The 20469-nt window shown below is 36.3% G+C and overlaps 1 protein-coding gene across 4 annotated transcripts in view; it reads right to left on the bottom strand.

The window, feature by feature from the left end:
- Positions 1–20003, bottom strand: part of CLINT1 (clathrin interactor 1) — a 75769-nt gene extending 55766 nt beyond the window's left edge. For all 4 annotated transcript variants that reach the window (XM_037798843.1, XM_037798844.1, XM_037798845.1 and 1 more), the window contains exon 1: positions 19787–20003. In XM_037798843.1, the coding sequence (XP_037654771.1) occupies positions 19787–19827 (41 nt within the window). In that variant the 5' untranslated portion in view covers positions 19828–20003. The remainder of the gene's footprint in view (positions 1–19786) is intronic.
- Positions 20004–20469: the final 466 nt, after the last annotated feature.

Below are 20469 nucleotides of genomic sequence, written 5' to 3'. Positions count from 1 at the left end.
GGCAAGACAAAGAAATAAAAGGCATCCAAATTGGAAAAGAAGAAGTAAAACTGTCATTGTTTGCAGATGATATGATCTTATATCTAGAAAACCCTGAGAAATCAACGATACACCTACTAGAGCTAATAAACAAATTTAGCAAAGTAGCGGGATACAAGATTAATGCACATAAGTCAGTAATGTTTCTATATGCTAGAAATGAACAAACTGAAGAGACACTCAAGAAAAAGATACCATTTTCAATAGCAACTAAAAAAATCAAGTACCTAGGAATCAACTTAACCAAAGATGTAAAAGACCTATACAAAGAAAACTACATAACTCTACTAAAAGAAATAGAAGGGGACCTTAAAAGATGGAAAAATATTCCATGTTCATGGATAGGAAGGCTAAATGTCATTAAGATGTCAAATCTACCCAAACTCATCTACAGATTCAATGCAATCCCAATCAAAATTCCAACAACCTACTTTGCAGACTTGGAAAAGCTAGTTATCAAATTTATTTGGAAAGGGAAGATGCCTCGAATTGCTAAAGACACTCTAAAAAAGAAAAACGAAGTGGGAGGACTTACACTCCCTGACTTTGAAGCTTATTATAAAGCCACAGTTGCCAAGACAGCATGGTACTGGCACAAAGATAGACATATAGATCAATGGAATCGAATTGAGAATTCAGAGATAGACCCTCAGATCTATGGCCGACTGATCTTTGATAAGGCCCCCAAAGTCACCGAACTGAGCCATAATGGTCTTTTCAACAAATGGGGCTGGGAGAGTTGGATATCCATATCCAAAAGAATGAAAGAGGACCCCTACCTCACCCCCTACACAAAAATTAACTCAAAATGGACCAAAGATCTCAATATAAAAGAAAGTACCATAAAACTCCTAGAAGATAATGTAGGAAAACATCTTCAAGACCTTGTATTAGGAGGCCACTTCCTAGACTTTACACCCAAAGCACAAGCAACAAAAGAGAAAATAGATAAATGGGAACTCCTCAAGCTTAGAAGTTTCTGCACCTCAAAGGAATTTCTCAAAAAGGTAAAGAGGCAGCCAACTCAATGGGAAAAAATTTTTGGAAACCATGTATCTGACAAAAGACTGATATCTTGCATATACAAAGAAATCCTACAACTCAATGACAATAGTACAGACAGCCCAATTATAAAATGGGCAAAAGATATGAAAAGACAGTTCTCTGAAGAGGAAATACAAATGACCAAGAAACACATGAAAAAATGTTCAGCTTCACTAGCTATTAGAGAGATGCAAATTAAGACCACAATGAGATACCATCTAACACCGGTTAGAATGGCTGCCATTAAACAAACAGGAAACTACAAATGCTGGAGGGGATGTGGAGAAATTGGAACTCTTATTCATTGTTGGTGGGACTGTATAATGGTTCAGCCACTCTGGAAGTCAGTCTGGCAGTTCCTTAGAAAACTAGATATAGAGCTACCATTCGATCCAGCGATTGCACTTCTCGGTATATACCCGGAAGATCGGAAAGCAGTGACACGAACAGATATCTGCACGCCAATGTTCATAGCAGCATTATTCACAATTGCCAAGAGATGGAAACAACCCAAATGTCCTTCAACAGATGAGTGGATAAATAAAATGTGGTATATACACACGATGGAATACTACGCGGCAGTAAGAAGGAACGATCTGGTGAAACATATGACAACATGGATGAACCTTGAAGACATAATGCTGAGCGAAATAAGCCAGGCACAAAAAGAGAAATATTATATGCTACCACTAATGTGAACTTTGAAAAATGTAAAACAAATGGTTTATAATGTAGAATGTAGGGGAACTAGCAGTAGAGAGCAATTAAGGAAGGGGCAACAATAATCCAGGAAGAACAGATAAGCTATTTAACGTTCTGGGGATGCCCAGAAATGACTATGGTCTGTTAATTTCTGATGGTTGTAGTAGGAACAAGTTCACTGAAATGTTGCTATATTATGTAACTTTCTTGGGGTAAAGTAGGAACATGTTGGAAGTTAAGCAGTTATCTTAGGTTAGTTGTCTTTTCCTTACTCCCTTGCTATGGTCTCTTTGAAATGCTCTTTTATTGTATGTTTGTTTTCTTTTTAACTTTTTTTTTCATACAGGTGATTTGAAAAAAGAAGGGAAAGTTAAAAAAAAAAAAAAAAGAAAAAAAAGAAAAAAGACAAACAAGGGAAAAAAAAAAAAAAAAAAAAAAAAAAGATGTAGTGCCCCCTTGAGGAGCCTGTGGAGAATGCAGGGGTATTCGCCTACCCCACCTCCATGGTTGCTAACATGACCACAGGCATAGGGGACTGGTGGTTTGATGGGTTGAGCCCTCTACCATAAGTTTTACCCTTGGGAAGACGGTTGCTGCAAAGGAGAGGCTAGGCCTCCCTGTATTTGTGCCTAAGAGTCTCCTCCTGAATGCCTCTTTGTTGCTCAGATGTGGCCCTCTCTCTCTGGCTAAGCCAACTTGAAAGGTGAAATCACTGCCCTCCCCCCTACGTGGGATCAGACACCCAGGGAAGTGAATCTCCCTGGCAACGTGGAATATGACTCCCAGGGAGGAATGTAGACCTGGCACCGTGGGACGGAGAACATCTTCTTGACCAAAAGGGGGATGTGAAAGGAAATGAAATAAGCTTCAGTGGCAGAGAGATTCCAAAAGGAGCCGAGAAGTCACTCTGGTGGGCACTCTTATGCACACTTTAGACAACCCTTTTTAGGTTCTAAAGAATTGGGGTAGCTGGTGGTGGATACCTGAAACTATCAAACTACAACCCAGAACCCATGAATCTCGAAGACAGTTGTATAAAAATGTAGCTTATGAGGGGTGACAATGGGATTGGGAAAGCCATAAGGACCAAACACCACTTTGTCTAGTTTATGGATGGATGTGTAGAAAAGTAGGGGAAGGAAACAAAGAGACAAAGGTACCCAGTGTTCTTTTTTACTTCAATTGCTCTTTTTCACTCTAATTATTATTCTTGTTATTTTTGTGTGTGTGCTAATGAAGGTGTCAGGGATTGATTTAGGTGATGAATGTACAACTATGTAATGGTACTGTAAACAATCGAAAGTACAATTTGTTTTGTATGACTGCGTGGTATGTGAATATATCTCAATAAAATGATGATAAAAAAAAAAAAAAAAGAAAAAAAAAAAATCACTTGAAAAAAAAAAAAAAAAAAAAAGAAAAGTACTTCTGCTGCTGTTTGAGTTGTGAGCTGAACAAGCTACTTTTTTTTCAAGAAACACTATTTTTACTTGAAAGAGTAATTGATACTACAGTTATGCTTATGTACCTGCCACTGTGAGCTTGACACATTTCCAATATTTAGACATTTTTTTTTATGAGAATGGTGCTGATATTAATGAGTTTGATTTTTTTTATATTTTATAATGAAAGTTGTCAACATCTGGAACATGTGCACAACTCAGGGAACTAGTATTTTCCAAATGACCAATGCATGATGTTACAAAATCATGCAAAGGTAAAAAAAAATTCTCTCAAAGTACAAGATAGATCAATGGATTTTAATGTAACAGTTTGAGAAAAATTCACTGATATCATTTCTGATTCCGAATGACAACTAGCTCTTAAGAAAATATCACTTGAGTTCGGTGCATAATCAGAGAATATCCACAATAATCTCACATATACTTAAACCAAAGCAACATATAGCAACAAACTAAATGCAGAATCAGATATGAGAATCGTGTCTTCTATTAGCTAAACATGAAAGAGATCTGCGAAAAGATAAAACAAAATTTCCCATTGTAACCATGAAGTATGCAACTGAGTGGCATTAATTACATTTAGTGTTGTGCTACCATCACCACCCTTCCTTAAAAAAAGTGTGATTTATGTTAACATGTAATGGATCTTTTTAACAAATTAATAAACATATATTGAAAACATTTAAAGTTTTAATTTCTAAAACATAAAATATCAATAGCTATAATCTACATAAATAAAAGCTCTTTGGGGCCCTTGATTTTTTTTTTTTTTTTTTTTTTATTTTAAAGAATCAACTTGCTATTAAAGAAGGTACCTAATGAATTCAGTTCATGTGTACTGTCAAATTCATCTGATTCTAGCTTTAAAGAAAAGTATTTGTTAATTGCTCATGAAAAGTCATTTTTGCAGTTGTGGAAGATAGAACAGTAAGAGACATAATTTTGGCCCCGAGAAGATTACAATATATGAGATGAGACTCATTATCCCAAAAGATAGCCAATGGGGGACACCTTACCCACAGCTCTGGGCACACCTCATTCTTTAGTCTCATGGAGCCCTCAATTTTTCAGTGTAAAGGAGTCCTGAGGCCAAAGTTTGAGAACTCTTGTCCTATGGTATAGATTGCTATGACTATCTCTGTTTAACTAAAATTAAAACCAGAAATTGAAGGGGAATATTTAAAATTTTGCACGAGGTCAGAAAAAATGTATTAGCTCAGTTTTCAATAGAATGTTTAGCTCAGGAAGCCATGCTGTTTCCCAAGATCACTCTATAAGTTCCCTTAGTGCTCAAAGGCATGACAGAGTTATACAGGAAAATCCCCAAAACTCAGGGTGCAAAACTGATGCTATTATATTTAATCTTATTCTACTTGCAACTTTGAGCAGCATTATAATTATTTCCACACATATTTGTTGGGGGAGAAAAATCTCTCAATCAAGTTCTCAAATAATTTATTAATGGAGCTCAAATAATTATTTTGTACCTGAAAATCTGCTTGGAAAAGTTGCTAAGTTAGCAATCTCATAAAAATAATTTTTGATGCATTTCATTCAACTATCTAAAAGAATTTCAGAATTTTCTGAAGGTTTGAAACTACAGTTTTAAATCTGTCTCACCATTAAAAGGAAATAAAATCAGAGGTCCTTGAAGAAATGGCTGATTCCAGGGCTGAAGCAGTAAAAGTATGGAATGGGCCTGAAATATCTTGTGCCAGAAATGAGAAAGTGCTAAAAAAAGAAAATTGTACAGCATGTCAAAAGGATACTGGCCATCTAGTGGGTACTCTTATGCACTATATAGATACCCCTTTTTAGGTTTTAGTGTATCGGAATAGCTAGGAGTAAATACATGAAACTATCAAACTGCAACAATTGTATAACTATGTAGCTTACATGGAATGACAGTGTGACTGTGAAACCCTTGTGGATCACACTCTCTTTATCCAGTATATGGATGGATGAGTAGAAAACTGGGGACAAAAACTAAATGAAAAATAGGGTGGGATGAGGGGGGTGATTTGGGTGTACTTTTTTACTTTCATTTTTTATTCCTATTTTTATTTTTTCTGATGTAAGGAAAATGTTCAAAAATAGACTGGGGTAATGAATGCACAACTGTATGATGGTACCATGAACAGCTGATTGTACACCATGGATGATTGTATGGTACGTGAATATACCTCCATAAATGTACACCATGGATGATTGTATGGTACGTGAATATACCTCCATAAAACTGATTATTACAAAAAAAGGACACAGGCAGCTTGAAGGGGCTCCCAATAAAACTGAATATATAAAAAAGGACACAGGCAGCTAAGGGACTCCCACTGGCCAAATTTGTGACAACTTGGTATCAAAATAAATAAGGACACTAATGGATTACAACCCACTGAATAAAATAAAAATTCATGTGTCCATATGGGAGGAAAGGAAGAAGGGAGGGGGGAAGAATAAGTGACTAATAGGTCTTCCTTACAGTTTTCCGATATGGAGAGAGTGGTGGAGTTGGAAAAGTTGGGAGTTCATGCAAAAAGCATCAGTTGATGCTAAATTGGGGGGCGGGGGGCAGTTTGATGAGGAGAGGTCTCAAAAGTATTTCCCTACAGTTTGCTTATTAACTTCAATTAGAAAAATAGTAATAACAGGGAGGAACCAGATAACACACTGATTAGATGATCAAAATTAACATCATCCATGAGGGGCATACAGTCATCATGTTCATTGTGTTCCTCAAAAGAACACTCTACTACTAAATGTATTCCAACTCAGAATACATAACCTGAGGAAATATCAGATAAACCCAAATTAGGAAACATTCTATAAAATAACAGGTCTCTAGTCTTCAAAAATGCCAATGTCATGAAAAACAAAGAAAAGCTAAAAAACTGTTCACAAAAGGAGACTGAAGAATCACATAAATTAAATGTCATATAAGATCTTGGACAGAATCCTGTAATCAAGTGGGGCAACTGACAAAATCGGAATACGGACTATAGATAAAAATAGTGTTTCAATGTTAAATTTCCTGAATTTGATAATTACACTATAGTTACATAGGAGAAAAATAATCCTTCTTAGGAAATATAAACTGAAGTATTAAGAGGCAAAGGAGCATATATGCTTTTAAATGAATCTGAAAATAATGTGGGTGTGCATGCAAACACAGAGAGAAAAAGACAGAAGGGGAAGTAAGAGAGACAAGTAAATATGGTAAAATCTTAAAAATTAGTGAAACTGGGTAACGGGATACAATAGCATTCTCTACTTCTCTTAAAACTTATCACAAAATAAAGTTTTTTAAAACTCTGCCTCACTGAACAACATTGTGAATACAGTACACTGAATCATACACTTAAAAAAGGTTAATTCTATGTTATGTCATAATCTGCCTCAACAAGTAACACACACAACTTGGAACAAAGTCAAACTTAAGGAAAAGGATTGCTTGGTTTATTTTCTTTTTATCTTGAGCTGTCATTTTCTTGATCCTACAATCTGGAGAACATTTATTTCAAAGTCAAACTAGGCAATAGCTAGGTCTCCTACATGTCATCATTCCCCCATGAAAGTTAAGATGCAAAGTGAACATCATGCTTTTAGATAACAAAAGACTTAAGTTTTACAGTAAAGGAAAGCTTATCAGAGTAAAAACACATTACAAAATTTAGGCTTACCTGACTTTATAATTAGCATGATTTTAATTTTACATTTATATTACTGTAAAAGAAACAGTCGGTAGTGTAAGCTACAGAGATTTTATTCTTTGGAGACACCTAAGCCCTGGTTCATGTTATCATGCCAGTCTTAGTATTTATGAATAAGAAAAATTTAAAGGTCAGTCCACTCAACTAATAAATGGGGCAAAAAATACCCTCATGAAATTTAAGTTTGCAAAGCTCTTATGATTGTTCTGGTTACAAAGTTTTCATGTGACAAAGTAACCTATTTAATGACAAAAAATATATTTAATGACAAAAGTTAATAAAAGCTAGCAAAATGTTATTTTTAGACATAATGGTAGTAGAATATATATGGCTCTAAATAACTATCCCCACTTACTAGAGTACGTTTTAACCAAATACTTAGCATAAAATATTTATTTTAAAGTTGCTTTGCAAACACTAGCATTACAAATGTATATCCTGTGGTATACACTATCAATTCAAGTACAAGATCCTCAAATGTAATGGAAAGCTTAAGCTTCCTAATGGGTACAGTGTTTCTGTTCGGGGTAATGCAGAAATTCTGGTAACAGATGGTGGTGGTGGTAACACAACACTATGAATGCAGTTAACATCAATGAACTGTATACTTGAAAGTGGTTAAAATGGGAAATGTTATGGTATATACACATTACCACAATACAATTAACAACAAAAAAAGTCCAAGTTTTAAAATATACTATTCCTATACAACAACCAAACAAACTCCTACTCTGCAAAGCAGCTTCAGACTAGCATTGCTTACACGAGAAAGCCTGTGAAATATTCTTTCCTATGGCTAATAGTTTCTGAAGGTCACTTGCATAAGTTAATTGCTTCAGTAATGCTTTTTTCTTTTTTTAAAGAAAGGACAGTATGATGTTTTTCTTGCTAAGTGATATCATATATTAAACTGGTTTCACTAGCAGTTCAAATATCCAAGTTATTTAAAAATGAGTACAAGTGTAAGAGTTTTAATTGCAGTATAGATTCCAATCCTAGTTTTTACAGACATGATAAAATAGCCACTTAATTTTAATAGAAAAATTTTCCTGTTAATGGGTTTAAAAGTTTATAAAATACATTTTAAAACTTTTTTATTCCTATTAATTAGAACTAATCTAAGGAATAACAGTATTTGTTCACCTATAACTTAGTACTGGGTTACAACTTTTAAAGATGTGTCACAATGGCAAAACTAGAGTACAGAAACAAAATTAAAGAACTAGAATTTATTGAACACAATGGTAAACGTTTTTGCTGATTTAATTCTAACAGTTCTGGAAAGTAAACCACACCTCCACTTTATATAGAGGAAGCAGATGAAATATCTGACTCATATTTTCTCCCCTTTAATTACACCTCTCTCTCCTCTCATTTAGAAATGAAAGAGAAACCCAACTTCAATTGAAATCCAATTCTGGCATCTCATGACCAGTTAGTTATCCTTTTAAATAGGTGGCACACAAGATACTCTAGGTAAGGTAGTTTTACCAAATGCATTATCTTAATCTTTCAGAGAAAAATCTAAAAGAAAGTACTGAAATTAGTTAACTTTTAAAAAATATATAAAATTCATCCAAGAGAATGATAAACTAGGACACTGTGAAAATTACATCTTTGTAGACACAAATGCTTGGATACTGTTTAGTTTGATTACAGCACTTATTTTTTTCACTGCTGCTTTTAAATTCAGATGCAACAGCAAATATCAACCTCTAAGAGAAAGCACTAACATAACGCTAAATAAAACATAAAAATTCCTATCAAGAGAATGATAAAATGAGAAATCCCATACTTCAGTGGTAAATTTATAAAAGCACCTCTTTGAGACCTCAAATACTTATTCTGTTAAATTAAGTTGACAAAGCTCTTATGATTGTTCTGGTTACAAAGTTTTCATGTGACAAAGTAACCTATTTAATGACAAAAAAAACATATTTAATGACAAAAGTTAATAAAAGCTTGCAAAATGTTATTTTTAGACATAATGGTAATAGAAAAAGAAAAGTACTGAAATTTGTTAACTTTCTTGTCCCCAGAGAAAAAGGTTTTTCATTTTCAAATTGTGATTAAACTTTTTTTTTGGTTTTCAATTGTGATTAAACATAGATGTGTTACCAAATCCCCAAAACTAGAAAATTTTTCTGACACACACACACACACACAAATACTTTCAAAACCTCACCACTCCTCAATATTGAGGCTTGCTTGGGAGAAGCTTACGGCTGTAAAGAGGAGGCTGCGTCCACCTTTAATTATGCCTGGGAGTAAACTGTAGAGAACCTCTTTTGTTGCTCAAACGTGGACTTCCTCTTTCTAAGCCTAACTTGGCAAATAAATTCATCACCCTCCCCCTGATGTGAGACAGAACCCCCAAGATGAATGAGCCTTCCTGGTGATGTGGGACATGAATTCCAGGAATGAGCCTGACCCTGGCATCGAGGGATTGAGAATGCCTTTTGACCAAAAGGGGAAAAAAAAAGGCAACAAAATAAGGTTTTAGTGGCTAAGAGAATTCAAATAGCCAAGAGGTTGTCCTGGAGGTTACTCCTAAGCAAGCTTCACCAAGATATGCCAAATGGCCACAATATGGTAAGCCCAAGTCAACAGTAGTCCTGAAAACCTTAAGGAATACCTGGATCCCTATCTGAGATTCTGTAAGTTTCACTCACTAAGTTTATTTGTCAGAAACGTAAATCCTTCAGAGTGCTCCTATGTCAACTAAGTTCCAAAATCCAGAGGCAATAGCCTCTTCAAGACCATCAACTAGATGTGTCCTCTTTGCTCATAAAGTTGACACCACTTTTTAACATGAACTTAGGGTAGTCACTACCTAGACATCCCTGAAGATCGGGAAAGTAATTAAACTAGAGGAAGGGGTAGCAACAGACAAGGTGGAATTTAACAAAGCATTATGAAAACTGAATTTTTATATAATTTTCTTTTTCTTAGTTGCTAGGGTATTAGAAGAGCTACAAGGAAAGAAATGAAATGGTGGAACTGTAACCCATAGCATCCTTTGAAATTTGTTCTATAGCTGCTTGTTAAATTTTAATTTGAAAGCTAGACCTTTATGTATGTATGTTAGATTTCACAATAAGGAAATAACTGCAACTACGGTACTATAACTCATAATAACTTTGGAAATTTCCTATATATCTACTTGTCAAATCATACTTTGAAAGATATTACCTTTTTGTATATATGCTATATTTAATAAGGAAATAACTGAAACTGTGGAATTGTAACCTATAATATTCTTTGAAATTTTCTCTTTAACTGCTTGTTAAATTGCATTTGGAAAATTATCATTTATGTACATATGTTATATCCTACAATAAAAAATATGATAAACAAAACAAAACCTCACCACTGAAGATACAATTTTTAAGACTTTACAATCTATCTTCCCTCAAGCTCTCCTCCAAAAAACACTGATACTTCATATTATTAATTTGGATTATTTGATTAACACTAAGAAGAGATCTCCTTTGTTTTTCATCAGAACAGTTTCTCAGAAAGTATTCACTGATGTAGCCATCCTATGCTGAGAACCATTTGGGTTCTTACCAGTGTGCCTACATCATTTAAACTGTGTTTCAAATTTTTCACTCCACACTTAACAGCTTATTTGGCTTCACCTTCTTCACAGCAAAAACATATTTTTTAAGTACCAGGATCGAGAATCTCCTTCATGAAGCTTATGCCCTACCTTAATTGTCCTTTCCATTCTTTGAATTTCTACAATCTATACCCCAAACTCAGATATCACATCATCATGTACTATTCTCTATTTCTTTTTCATCTGTTTTTCTGGAGAATCTGCTCAACAGAACCATGAGCTGCCCACTGGAACTACAAAGTCTGTCTCATAGTAGGTGTCCAACAAATGCTCACTGAAGGACCATTGGAAGGTAAAGCTAAGGTTAACATGAATATCAGCAAAGTATTTTGAACTACTGCATAACACTGAAATATTTACAACCCATTCCTAAAATACAGTATTTGGGTAGGTACATAATGGACTAACGAAAAATATTCATAAGTTATCCAGTTTGAACATAAGAAAAACTGGAAAAAGTTGTGCATAAATAACATAGACTAACATGACATAATACTACAGTATATCAAAGTGACCACAATATAAAGATTACAAGGTAATGTGAAACTTATTAAAGCTGTGGAATTTCATGAGAGGACCACTGATTCTGAAGCATACAATATAGCTTATTTATGTCTTGACATTTTTTTAGGGTTGAATTACAGTAAGCACCTTCATAACAATAGCTAAGACTTTCTTTTTAATCTACAGAAGTTTTGCTTGCTTCCCTTCCACTGAAGAGCAACTTACAGACATTACACAGCGTACAGAAAGAGGCCAGAAATATTCTCTTCTATGACAGATGTGTACAGGAAAAAAAGAATAAAAACTCTCACTGAATTTAGTTCAGAAACTTAAGCACTGTGATTTTTTTCCAAGAAAGTTTTAATTTGCATGAGGTATGTGAAAATAATTCACTTTTATGATACTGAAATATTACAGGATATTATTTAAACAAAACAACTGTTAAAGATTAGCAAAAACGATTACATAAATATCACATATCAATGAATCGTGAGGACATTATGTTGAGTGAAATAAGCCAAAAATGAAGGGACAAATATTGTAAAGCCTCACCAATATAAACTAACTATAATGGGCAAACACTGAGAATTGAATTCAAGGGCATAGGTTATCTGAGGATAGAACAGGAGCAGAGATTGGGCAATCGATGACTGAGGAGTACAGGATGTTCAATAAGGCTTATTGTAAAGGTTCCTAGATTACAGCCGTCACATCTATTCCTGAGTTTTGACTATTATTTCTAGATTGTGAGATGCTGTGCTCTTTGTGTATAAACTGGTTGTTCCCTGGAAATGTGGGTATCTATGTGATACCTGAGATTCAGAGTTAGAGTTCTATAGTGCTGTAAGTCAGCATTACTCCACACAGCAACTGTTAAAGAAGCTGAAAGAGTTCAGACTACAATCAGGGATATGAATGGAATGGACTTGGTTATGACCAAGATAAATTAATATAATTTAATTTATAAAAGTATAAAATTTATGTTTTCTATAGCACACTATCTAATTTAACCTGTCTGGTCAGTTTACATGGAACAGTAATTACATGGAACCTAGAACAGGGAATGAGTTCTTGTTATTCTGTACAGGCTAATGTAATATCTCAATACATCCCAGAATATTTTGAGCAAAAAATAAAAAAGTATTTGCAAAGTTCCCTTGAGGGACTGGGGGGAAATGTGAAAATATTAAACTTCCCCACCTGGGGAATTCCTGATAGTGTCTTAAGTAATAGGCGGCTCCCAATTTAATAAGCCAAGCCCTCAATCTGGAGGCTTGCTCTTATGAAACTTCTCTCTCCAACAGCAAACATAAGCCTACCTATAACTATGCTTATGTCACCCCCAGAGGACCTTCTTTTGCTCAGATATGGCCTGTATCTCTAAGCCAACTCTGCAAATTAACTCAGTACCCGCCAACCTAAGTGGGACATGACTCCCAGGGATGAGCCTGCCCTGGTATAGTGGGATTGCAAATGCCTTCTTCATCAAAAGGGGGAAAAGAAATTAACAAAATAAAGTTTCAGTGGCTGAGAAATTTCAAATACAGTCGAGAGATCATTCTGGAGGTTATTCTTATATATTATACAGCTATTCCTTTTCAGTTTCTAGTGTATTATAATGGCCAGAAGGAAATCCCAGGAACTTTTGAACTGTAATGCAGTAACCTTGATTTTTCAATGATAACTATATAACCATATAACTTCTATTGTGTGACCATGTGTGCCAGTTTGGATGTATTATGTCCCCCAAAATGCCATGTTCTTTCATGCAATCTTGTGGGGGCAGACATATTAGTGTTGATTAGGTTGGAACCTACTGAATGTTTCCATGGAGATGTGACACACCCAACTGTGGGTAATACCTTTGATTAAATTATTTCCATGGAGGTGCGGCTCTGCCCATTCAGGGTGGGTCTTGACTGATTTACTGGAGTACTTTAAGAAGAGTCAAGCAGGCCCAGATGCTGCTGTAGCTTACAGCAATTGATGACTGAGGAGTACAGGATATTCAATAAGGCTTATTGTAAAGGTTCCTAGATTGTAAGCTCTTACAGCCATCACACCTATTCCTGAGTTTTAACTGTTATTTCTAGATTTTGAAGACGGCCATTGAAAGCTGATGCTAACCTTTTGGAGAATGCTATTTTGAAACACAACCTGGGAGCAAGCAGACGCCAGCCATGTGCCTTCCCAGCTAACAGAGGTTTTCCAGATGCCAGTGGCCTTTCTCCAGTGAAGGTACCCTATTGATGCCTCACCTTGGACACTTTTACAGCCTTAAGACTATAACTCTGTAACCAAATAAACCCCCTTTTTAAAAGCCAATCCATTTCTGGTATTTTGCTAACAGCAGCATTAGCAAACCAGAACACCACGTGATCATGAAAACCTTGTGACTGACACTTCCTGGATTCAATGTACGAGCAGATGAGTAATAAAATAAAGACAAAATATATATAAAAAATAGGGGTGATAAGAGATATGGGATATTTTGGATGTTTTTATTTTAATTTTTATTTTATTTTTTGGAGTAATGAAGATGTTCCAAGAGTGACTGTGGTGATGAATGCACAACTATATGATAATACTATGAACAGCTGATTGTACACTTTGAAGGAGACTATATGTTATGTGAATAGATCTCAATAAAATTGCATTTAAATTATACACACACACACAAATCACATATGCTTTGAAAACAGACTAAATTTAGATTAAATCTATCTCGAGATTTAAATCTAGATCCTCATTTTCTAGATGTGGTACCTTCAGTAAGTTCTCAGTGCCCAAGTCTCCCCATCAGTAAACTGATGATAATAATAGTGCTGTCACCATTGTTCTTGGCACACAGTAAATGATCAACTACCAGCTTTTATTATTAGAAATATCTGAACTTAAAGGATTTCCTCTATAATAAAAATCTTACCAAATTTAACATAATCATTCAAAATATTTTACTGAGCATCTACTATGTGTTGTGCACTGTTCTAGAAAGTATTAATAGTAAATAAAACAGTCTCTGTCCTCAAAGAGCTTACAACTCAGACGCAGCAAATACACGCAAATAAATGAAGGAAGCAATCAGGCAGGCACACAGAGGGAAAGAGTGACGTGAGTGCATGCATGCTATTTTATATAAAAGGCCAGGTGACAGGAACACAGTGAGAGTGAGGGAGAGTGGTGGAAGACGAAGTCAAAGGGGGTTTGGAGTGCCAGGTCACATAGAGACTTATAAGAAGAAAGATAAAAAGCTATTGGAATATTTTGAGCAGATCAGACCCAGTCTTGCTGCTGTGTTGAGAACAGATAATAGGGTTAAAAATTATATTTGTCTTTAAGAGAAATGACCCACACTTCAAATGCCATTCAGTTAACTATATTACCCAGAAGGTTAAAAATAATTGTATAGTTGAGACTGAAAGGAACAAACTCTGTATAAGAACAATGAAAAGTACTAAAAGTACTTTGGATGAGTATCTGGTATGTGAATATATCTCAATGAAACTGCATTAAAAAAATTTTTTTTAAGCATGTAAGTACAATTAAAAAAAAATACTAAAAATGTACTTTGAATCTATGCCTCGCTCCCCCCAAAAAAATCCAGATTTGGATTTCCTTTAGTGGCTGGACCTAATTATTAATACAGAAAATAGAGGGTAGAGGAACATCTAAATAAGACAATGAGGATGCAATTAGCACAATCCAGACTGAGGGAAATGCTACAATACAAATAACCCAGTTGTTTCAATAAATAAACTGCAAGGGGGGAGAAAGAAAGATAGAAGGTGAACCTAAAGATTAGAAGAAATAAGAGATATATCTACCAGTCAGCAACATCAGAAAGCAATTATGAGGCAATTAAGAAATATGAATACTGACTAGACATTCGACAATATTAAGGAATCATCTTTTTGTTTTTTAAGGTACGGTAATGGTATCATGGTTATGATTAAAAAAAAAACAACTTCTTACCTTTTAGAAATTGATATATTTACAGATGAAATTATATGCTGTCTGGGATTTGCTTCAAAATAACATGGAGCGAGGGCAGTGGCTGGGGTACTGTTGATAACTGTTGAAGCTGGGTCATGTGTACACAATAGGGGTTCATTTTAATAGTCCCTCTATTTTTGGATATATTTGAGATTTTCTGCAATAAAAGCTAAAAAGTAAGTTGCAGGTAGATAGTAATTTCCAAAAGACTGAAAGTTAAGCTACTATATTTTCTTTTTTCTTAAAGGAAATATTATACAGACATTGGAAATAAATAGGAAAACAATACGAGAATATAGAAAAAGTGTTAGATGATTCAACTAAGGAGCCATACTATTTAAAACTACGAGTACTAGTAAGTGGAACTTGAAATTAAAAACGCTAAGTACTTTTAGTGGACATAGTAAACAGAGGAAAAAGTTACTTGTAAGCTAATAAAAGGTAACAGAAAAACGTAAGAGGTAGAAAAGCACCCTGACAGCAGTGATACACAGATTAATTTAAACTACAGAAAATTACCACTAAGAAATGCTAGAAGATAAATTAAACTCATCTTTGTTTGGAACTAAATACTTAATATCTACTTCTGTTCAGTTACTAGAAGAGAGGAAGGATACCTAATTCACTGTTTCAGCAATAACAATTACCTACCAGTGGTTCAAAGAAAAGTTGATACAGGAAGAATAGAAAGCTGTTTTCATCATCTTTGTTTTCAAGTTCTAAGAAGCAAACTGAACAGAGATTTTACTGGGTAAGAGAGAGAAAATAAGGGCGAAAAACATCTGAGGACTGAAAGAAAAGCAAAACCACTGATAAATTCAAGCTGCGGCTTTATTAGATATTTGCAGTGGCAAGTTTCTTGAAAGTAAGTTTTCTACTTTTCAAGTTCAGAGAACACAGTACTGATCTGATAAATAATAAATTATCTTTCAAAAGAGCTGAATGACCTATTGTCCATAAAAGCAAAAGGTTCTCCCCCTGGGGTCAGCTAGACTAGAACAATCTAAAGCTCTATTATCTAAACATTTAGGAACTAAAAACAAATAGTAACACCTACAAAATTCAACTTATGGGAAATGCAAGTTATGCTTAAGAGAAAAACTTAATATGGACTATCTATAGCAGTTGCCTTAGGACCTTAGCCAGAGCTGTTTGAATCACTATCTTAAAAAAAAAAAAAAAAAAAGCCACTGATGTCATCGTTTTACGATTAATACTACTCCCTGCAATGAAAGCAAAGGGTTAGCTGAAATTGACAGTAAGTAGCAGTTTTGATCTACCATGACTGTGTCGCCATCACTACATTTCTCAAATTTAAAGATAAAATTTAACAGAACTCTAGAATATTTAAATTTGTACCATTTTTCAAATGACAAAATATAATGTATCTCATTTTATTACAGCCCCAAATAGAGGGAGGCAGGTCGTGGGATGATATGCTTTCATGCCATAGAGGCCTTTTATGCAACTTGCCTAAAAGTGGGAAGGAAACTGACACTTCAAGCTCAAGACGGCCTAAGGCTTTATCTGCCTTTCCACAGTTCCAGAATGTTCTGCGAAATAGATCCATTTAATGCCACCAGGAGGCGCAATAACTGTGGCAAATATGACCCCCACCCTCCAGAAAACTCTTCAAGGTCTCAAAAGCCCATGTTTGAAATATATCACCATACTTAAGAACTGCCACCATACTGGATTTAAAAGAAGCTCCAAGAAACACACTTCGGAAGAATACATTTTTCTTTCTGAAGTAAACCTCACTGGGTGGGACACACACTAAAAAGTCCTGGTTTCCCTAAGCTATGGTTGCACTTACTTATTGCACAAAGTATTTAAATATAACACAATGATAACCATATCAATAAATTTATTATTTTTTTAAAAAATTTCCCTTTTCAGCCTAAATTGTCTCTGGAAGATAAGGATTTTCTAAAATTTATCTGCAACTGTGAAATACCAGTTCCGATTTTTCTTCCTTGGAGGAAATTCACTTCTCCAAATAGTCATAGAATTTGGAAAAGTCTTATTCTAGCCAAATTCCCTCATTTTACAGAAAAGATAATTTTGGTCTGGAGACATGTTTTCTGCCTCAAATCATACATGCTGCCAATCAGAGGCAGTAGTAGAATTTGAACCCAGTTCTCAAACTCCTTACCATCCTATCATATAAGTCCTCATTCTATTAATTTCAGCCTTCCTTACAATCTTTCCTGATTTGCAAGTTCCATCTTCTTCTTAGTCCCTTGACAATCAGAGCAGCCATTCAATGTATGGATTTGCTTCACCTCCATAATGGCACTTTAAGGTGCACAGTCTAATTGAACACAGTGCCACAGGTACATGGTTCCGTAGAATGTTTACATTTTTAGGAATGATTTCTTCTCTTCCTGCCACTGAAAGATAAAAACTAAATCCTGAGTATTCATCAGTAAAATAACCTCATGTTCTAATCTTAATATCATGTATCAGACACCCATGAAAGTTTTAAAAAGTCCTCAGTGGCAACATTCTTATTTCTTGAATAAGTTGGTACAAGTCTCCATTCTAAATTGGTTAGCAAAAAGGAGGACAGAAATTATTTTTTGACAATAGCTCTTCCATTCAATGACTTGGTAACTACTTACATGGCAAACTTAACCTGAAGCACTAGAAAATTAGTACATAGGTGGTAAAGATGAACAAACACGAAAGGAAAAACAGCAGAAATATTTCTGACTCCGAAAAGTGTACAACTTCTTCAAATTTCTGGATACCATAAATTTAGGCCTCTAAGATAAGAAGGTGTTTCTTAGTGGTTTTCTTCTGCTGTCCACTGGCTTAGAAATGAAGAGACTTTCTTTTGGACTTTTAAAAACCATTTAATACTTAGAATAAGGAAATTCATGAAGACAGCAGAATAGTGGTACCCAGAGGAAGGGGGAAGGGGAAATAGGGAGTTATCGCTTAATGGGTACAAGTTTCTGTTTGGGAAGATGAAAATGTTCTGGAAATACATAGTGGTAAAGGTTACACAAAATTGTCAATGTGCTTAATGTAACAGAACTGCCCATTTAAAAGTGGTTAAAATGATTTTGTTACACATATTTTACGATAAAAACATTAAAAAAAAAAACTATTTAAGTGGGTGTCCTCTTCTTTGTACAATATATTTAAAAACCACCAATGAACCTGGAACTATTATTTTATTTGATCTTTGGTAAGAACAGGGTAAATAAATAGCAAAATACGCCCAAAAGAAATGAGGTCTTAGTGGTCAAGTGAATAGTTGAAAAGGGAAATGATTAAAGTAAATCACTTTTCAAACACAGAGCCTCTCTGTTAAAGAAGTTTATTTAACTCTCATGCCAGAACATCTGCTATGGTTATCAAAAGCATACTGATCTACACGTGTTGTGCTAAGGGCTTCATACACAATCCAAGTTGTTAGCCTTTAATCCTCACAACAACATTTTAAGGTATGTATTTATCATTATTTTCATTTTGCACCAACTGGGGCACAAGGTTAAGGTTAGAGAGTCTGAACCCCAGAGCAGCAGGTTCTGAAACCTGTATTCCTTACGCACTCTAGCGCCTCCTTAGTAGCATTCAAAATTTAGAAATATAGTCAAACAGATCTATGCATTATCCAAGCCACTGTAAATTATTTTGTTTTCTGGCGTCAAGAAAAGCCAATAGGTTGCCATTCATACTTCCTGATTTTAAGATGGGTAGGTGGCACAAATGAACTGTTTTCTCACCGCTCTTATTGCATAATCACTAACACCCAAAAGGAAGGGGACTGGTTTAATTCTTAAACTTTACTTCCTGCTGACCTAGAATATCTTACTTAACCACTGTTGTTTATCAGAGTGTTGTGTTAAGGTTTTCCAAGTGCACCAAGACACTAAAGGTATCATTTGAGTCTTCAAGGAAATCACTTGTGTATTAGTCATTTTACCTGTCAGGGAAGTTAAAAGCAGAGCAAACGGAATACAAACGATGTTGCTTTCTTCTTCAGGGGAAATTTCTTAATGATTCCTTAATTAAAACGAATGGTGTAAGTGACCCACAAGAAGTGAAGTGTGGGGAAACGGAAGTAGAGGAAAAGAATCACCAGTTACATGTTGATCTGCTTTCACTAGTGTTAGAAAAGCAAAGGATAAGTGTCCTCTTAAGTAACTTCAGCCTCGCCACAATGGCCACTTGTTACACCTAGCACCCACTCCAACATTTCTAGGTTTATGAGGAATTAAAAGCAACCCAGGGAGGTAAAGGAGATATCCCGACTAGGCCTGCAGTCTCCATACCACATCCTGAGGAACACAGAGTACCAGTGCGCTGCTACCCCCACCCCCAAGCCTTTCGGCTGCCCAGAAGGCAAAGCCCACAGCCTAGGGGCAAGAGAGCCCCAAGGCAGAGCAGTGACCCAGCTCTGGGCAACCCCGCCCCCTCCCCTGGCCAAAACGACTGCGACCCGGAGGTGGGTGGCGGTAGAGGCAGGAAGACCAGGACAGGAAAGAAGGAGGCTAAGGCGAGTTCTGAAACGAGGGAGGGTCTCTTTCCAGCTCTGCCACGGGGACTAAGGCCACAGAGGGAGCGGGCAGCCGCCATGATGGGGCTGGCCGAGCCGGGGGGCGTGACGCCGGTGGCCCCGCGTGCAGGGCCGGCTCCCCTCCCCCGACCTCCCCTCCTGGGGTGGGCCTCAGCCACAACTACCCCCAGATACTCACGCTTTGTCCACCAGCTCCCGCACCTTCCACATGTTCAACATCGTGCCCCACGCGGGCCAGGCCGCCGCCTCCCTTTCCTGCTGCCCACGGATCCCGGAGTACTTCTGTGCCGGGACAAGTCCAGGATGGGGTCGCCGCCGCCTCCTGCCGCCTCGAACTCCCCCAGTCGGCTCTTTCCCTTGCCACGGCCGCGGCGCCGCCGGTGACACGTCGGGACGCGGTGGCAAAGGCGCTGCGTGGAGCGGAAATGTCCGGCTTTCCTCTCTCTGCGCGCAGGGCACGCCGGGACTTGTAGTTTTATCTGCGCGCCGAGCAGGACCGGCCAAGTTGTGGCTTTGGCTATTTGCAGTTGGAGGAGAGCTGGTGTACCAAGATTGGGGTGGTTTCTCCCCGCGAGGCAATTAGAAATCCCTGGGACGAAGAAAAAGGCACAATTTACCTACAATTCATCTTCTATTTATACATTCAACAAATATTCACTGAACGTCTTTTCTGAGGTTGCACTGTTGCAGGTACTAGGGACCCAACAGCCAACAAAGCAGAGGAAAATCCTTGCCTTCGTCGAGCTTAGGTTCTAGACAAGAAGATAGCAATAAACAAAGGCTAAAAAGTGAACTGCAGCTGTATATCAGAAACTGTTAAGTGCCATGGGGAAAAATAAAACAAGAAAATAACTCCTTTCT

This window comes from Choloepus didactylus, chromosome 11 (genome assembly GCF_015220235.1).
Source record: "Choloepus didactylus isolate mChoDid1 chromosome 11, mChoDid1.pri, whole genome shotgun sequence".
Taxonomy (NCBI): domain Eukaryota; kingdom Metazoa; phylum Chordata; class Mammalia; order Pilosa; family Megalonychidae; genus Choloepus; species Choloepus didactylus.
This window is presented reverse-complemented; position numbering and strand designations above follow the sequence as displayed.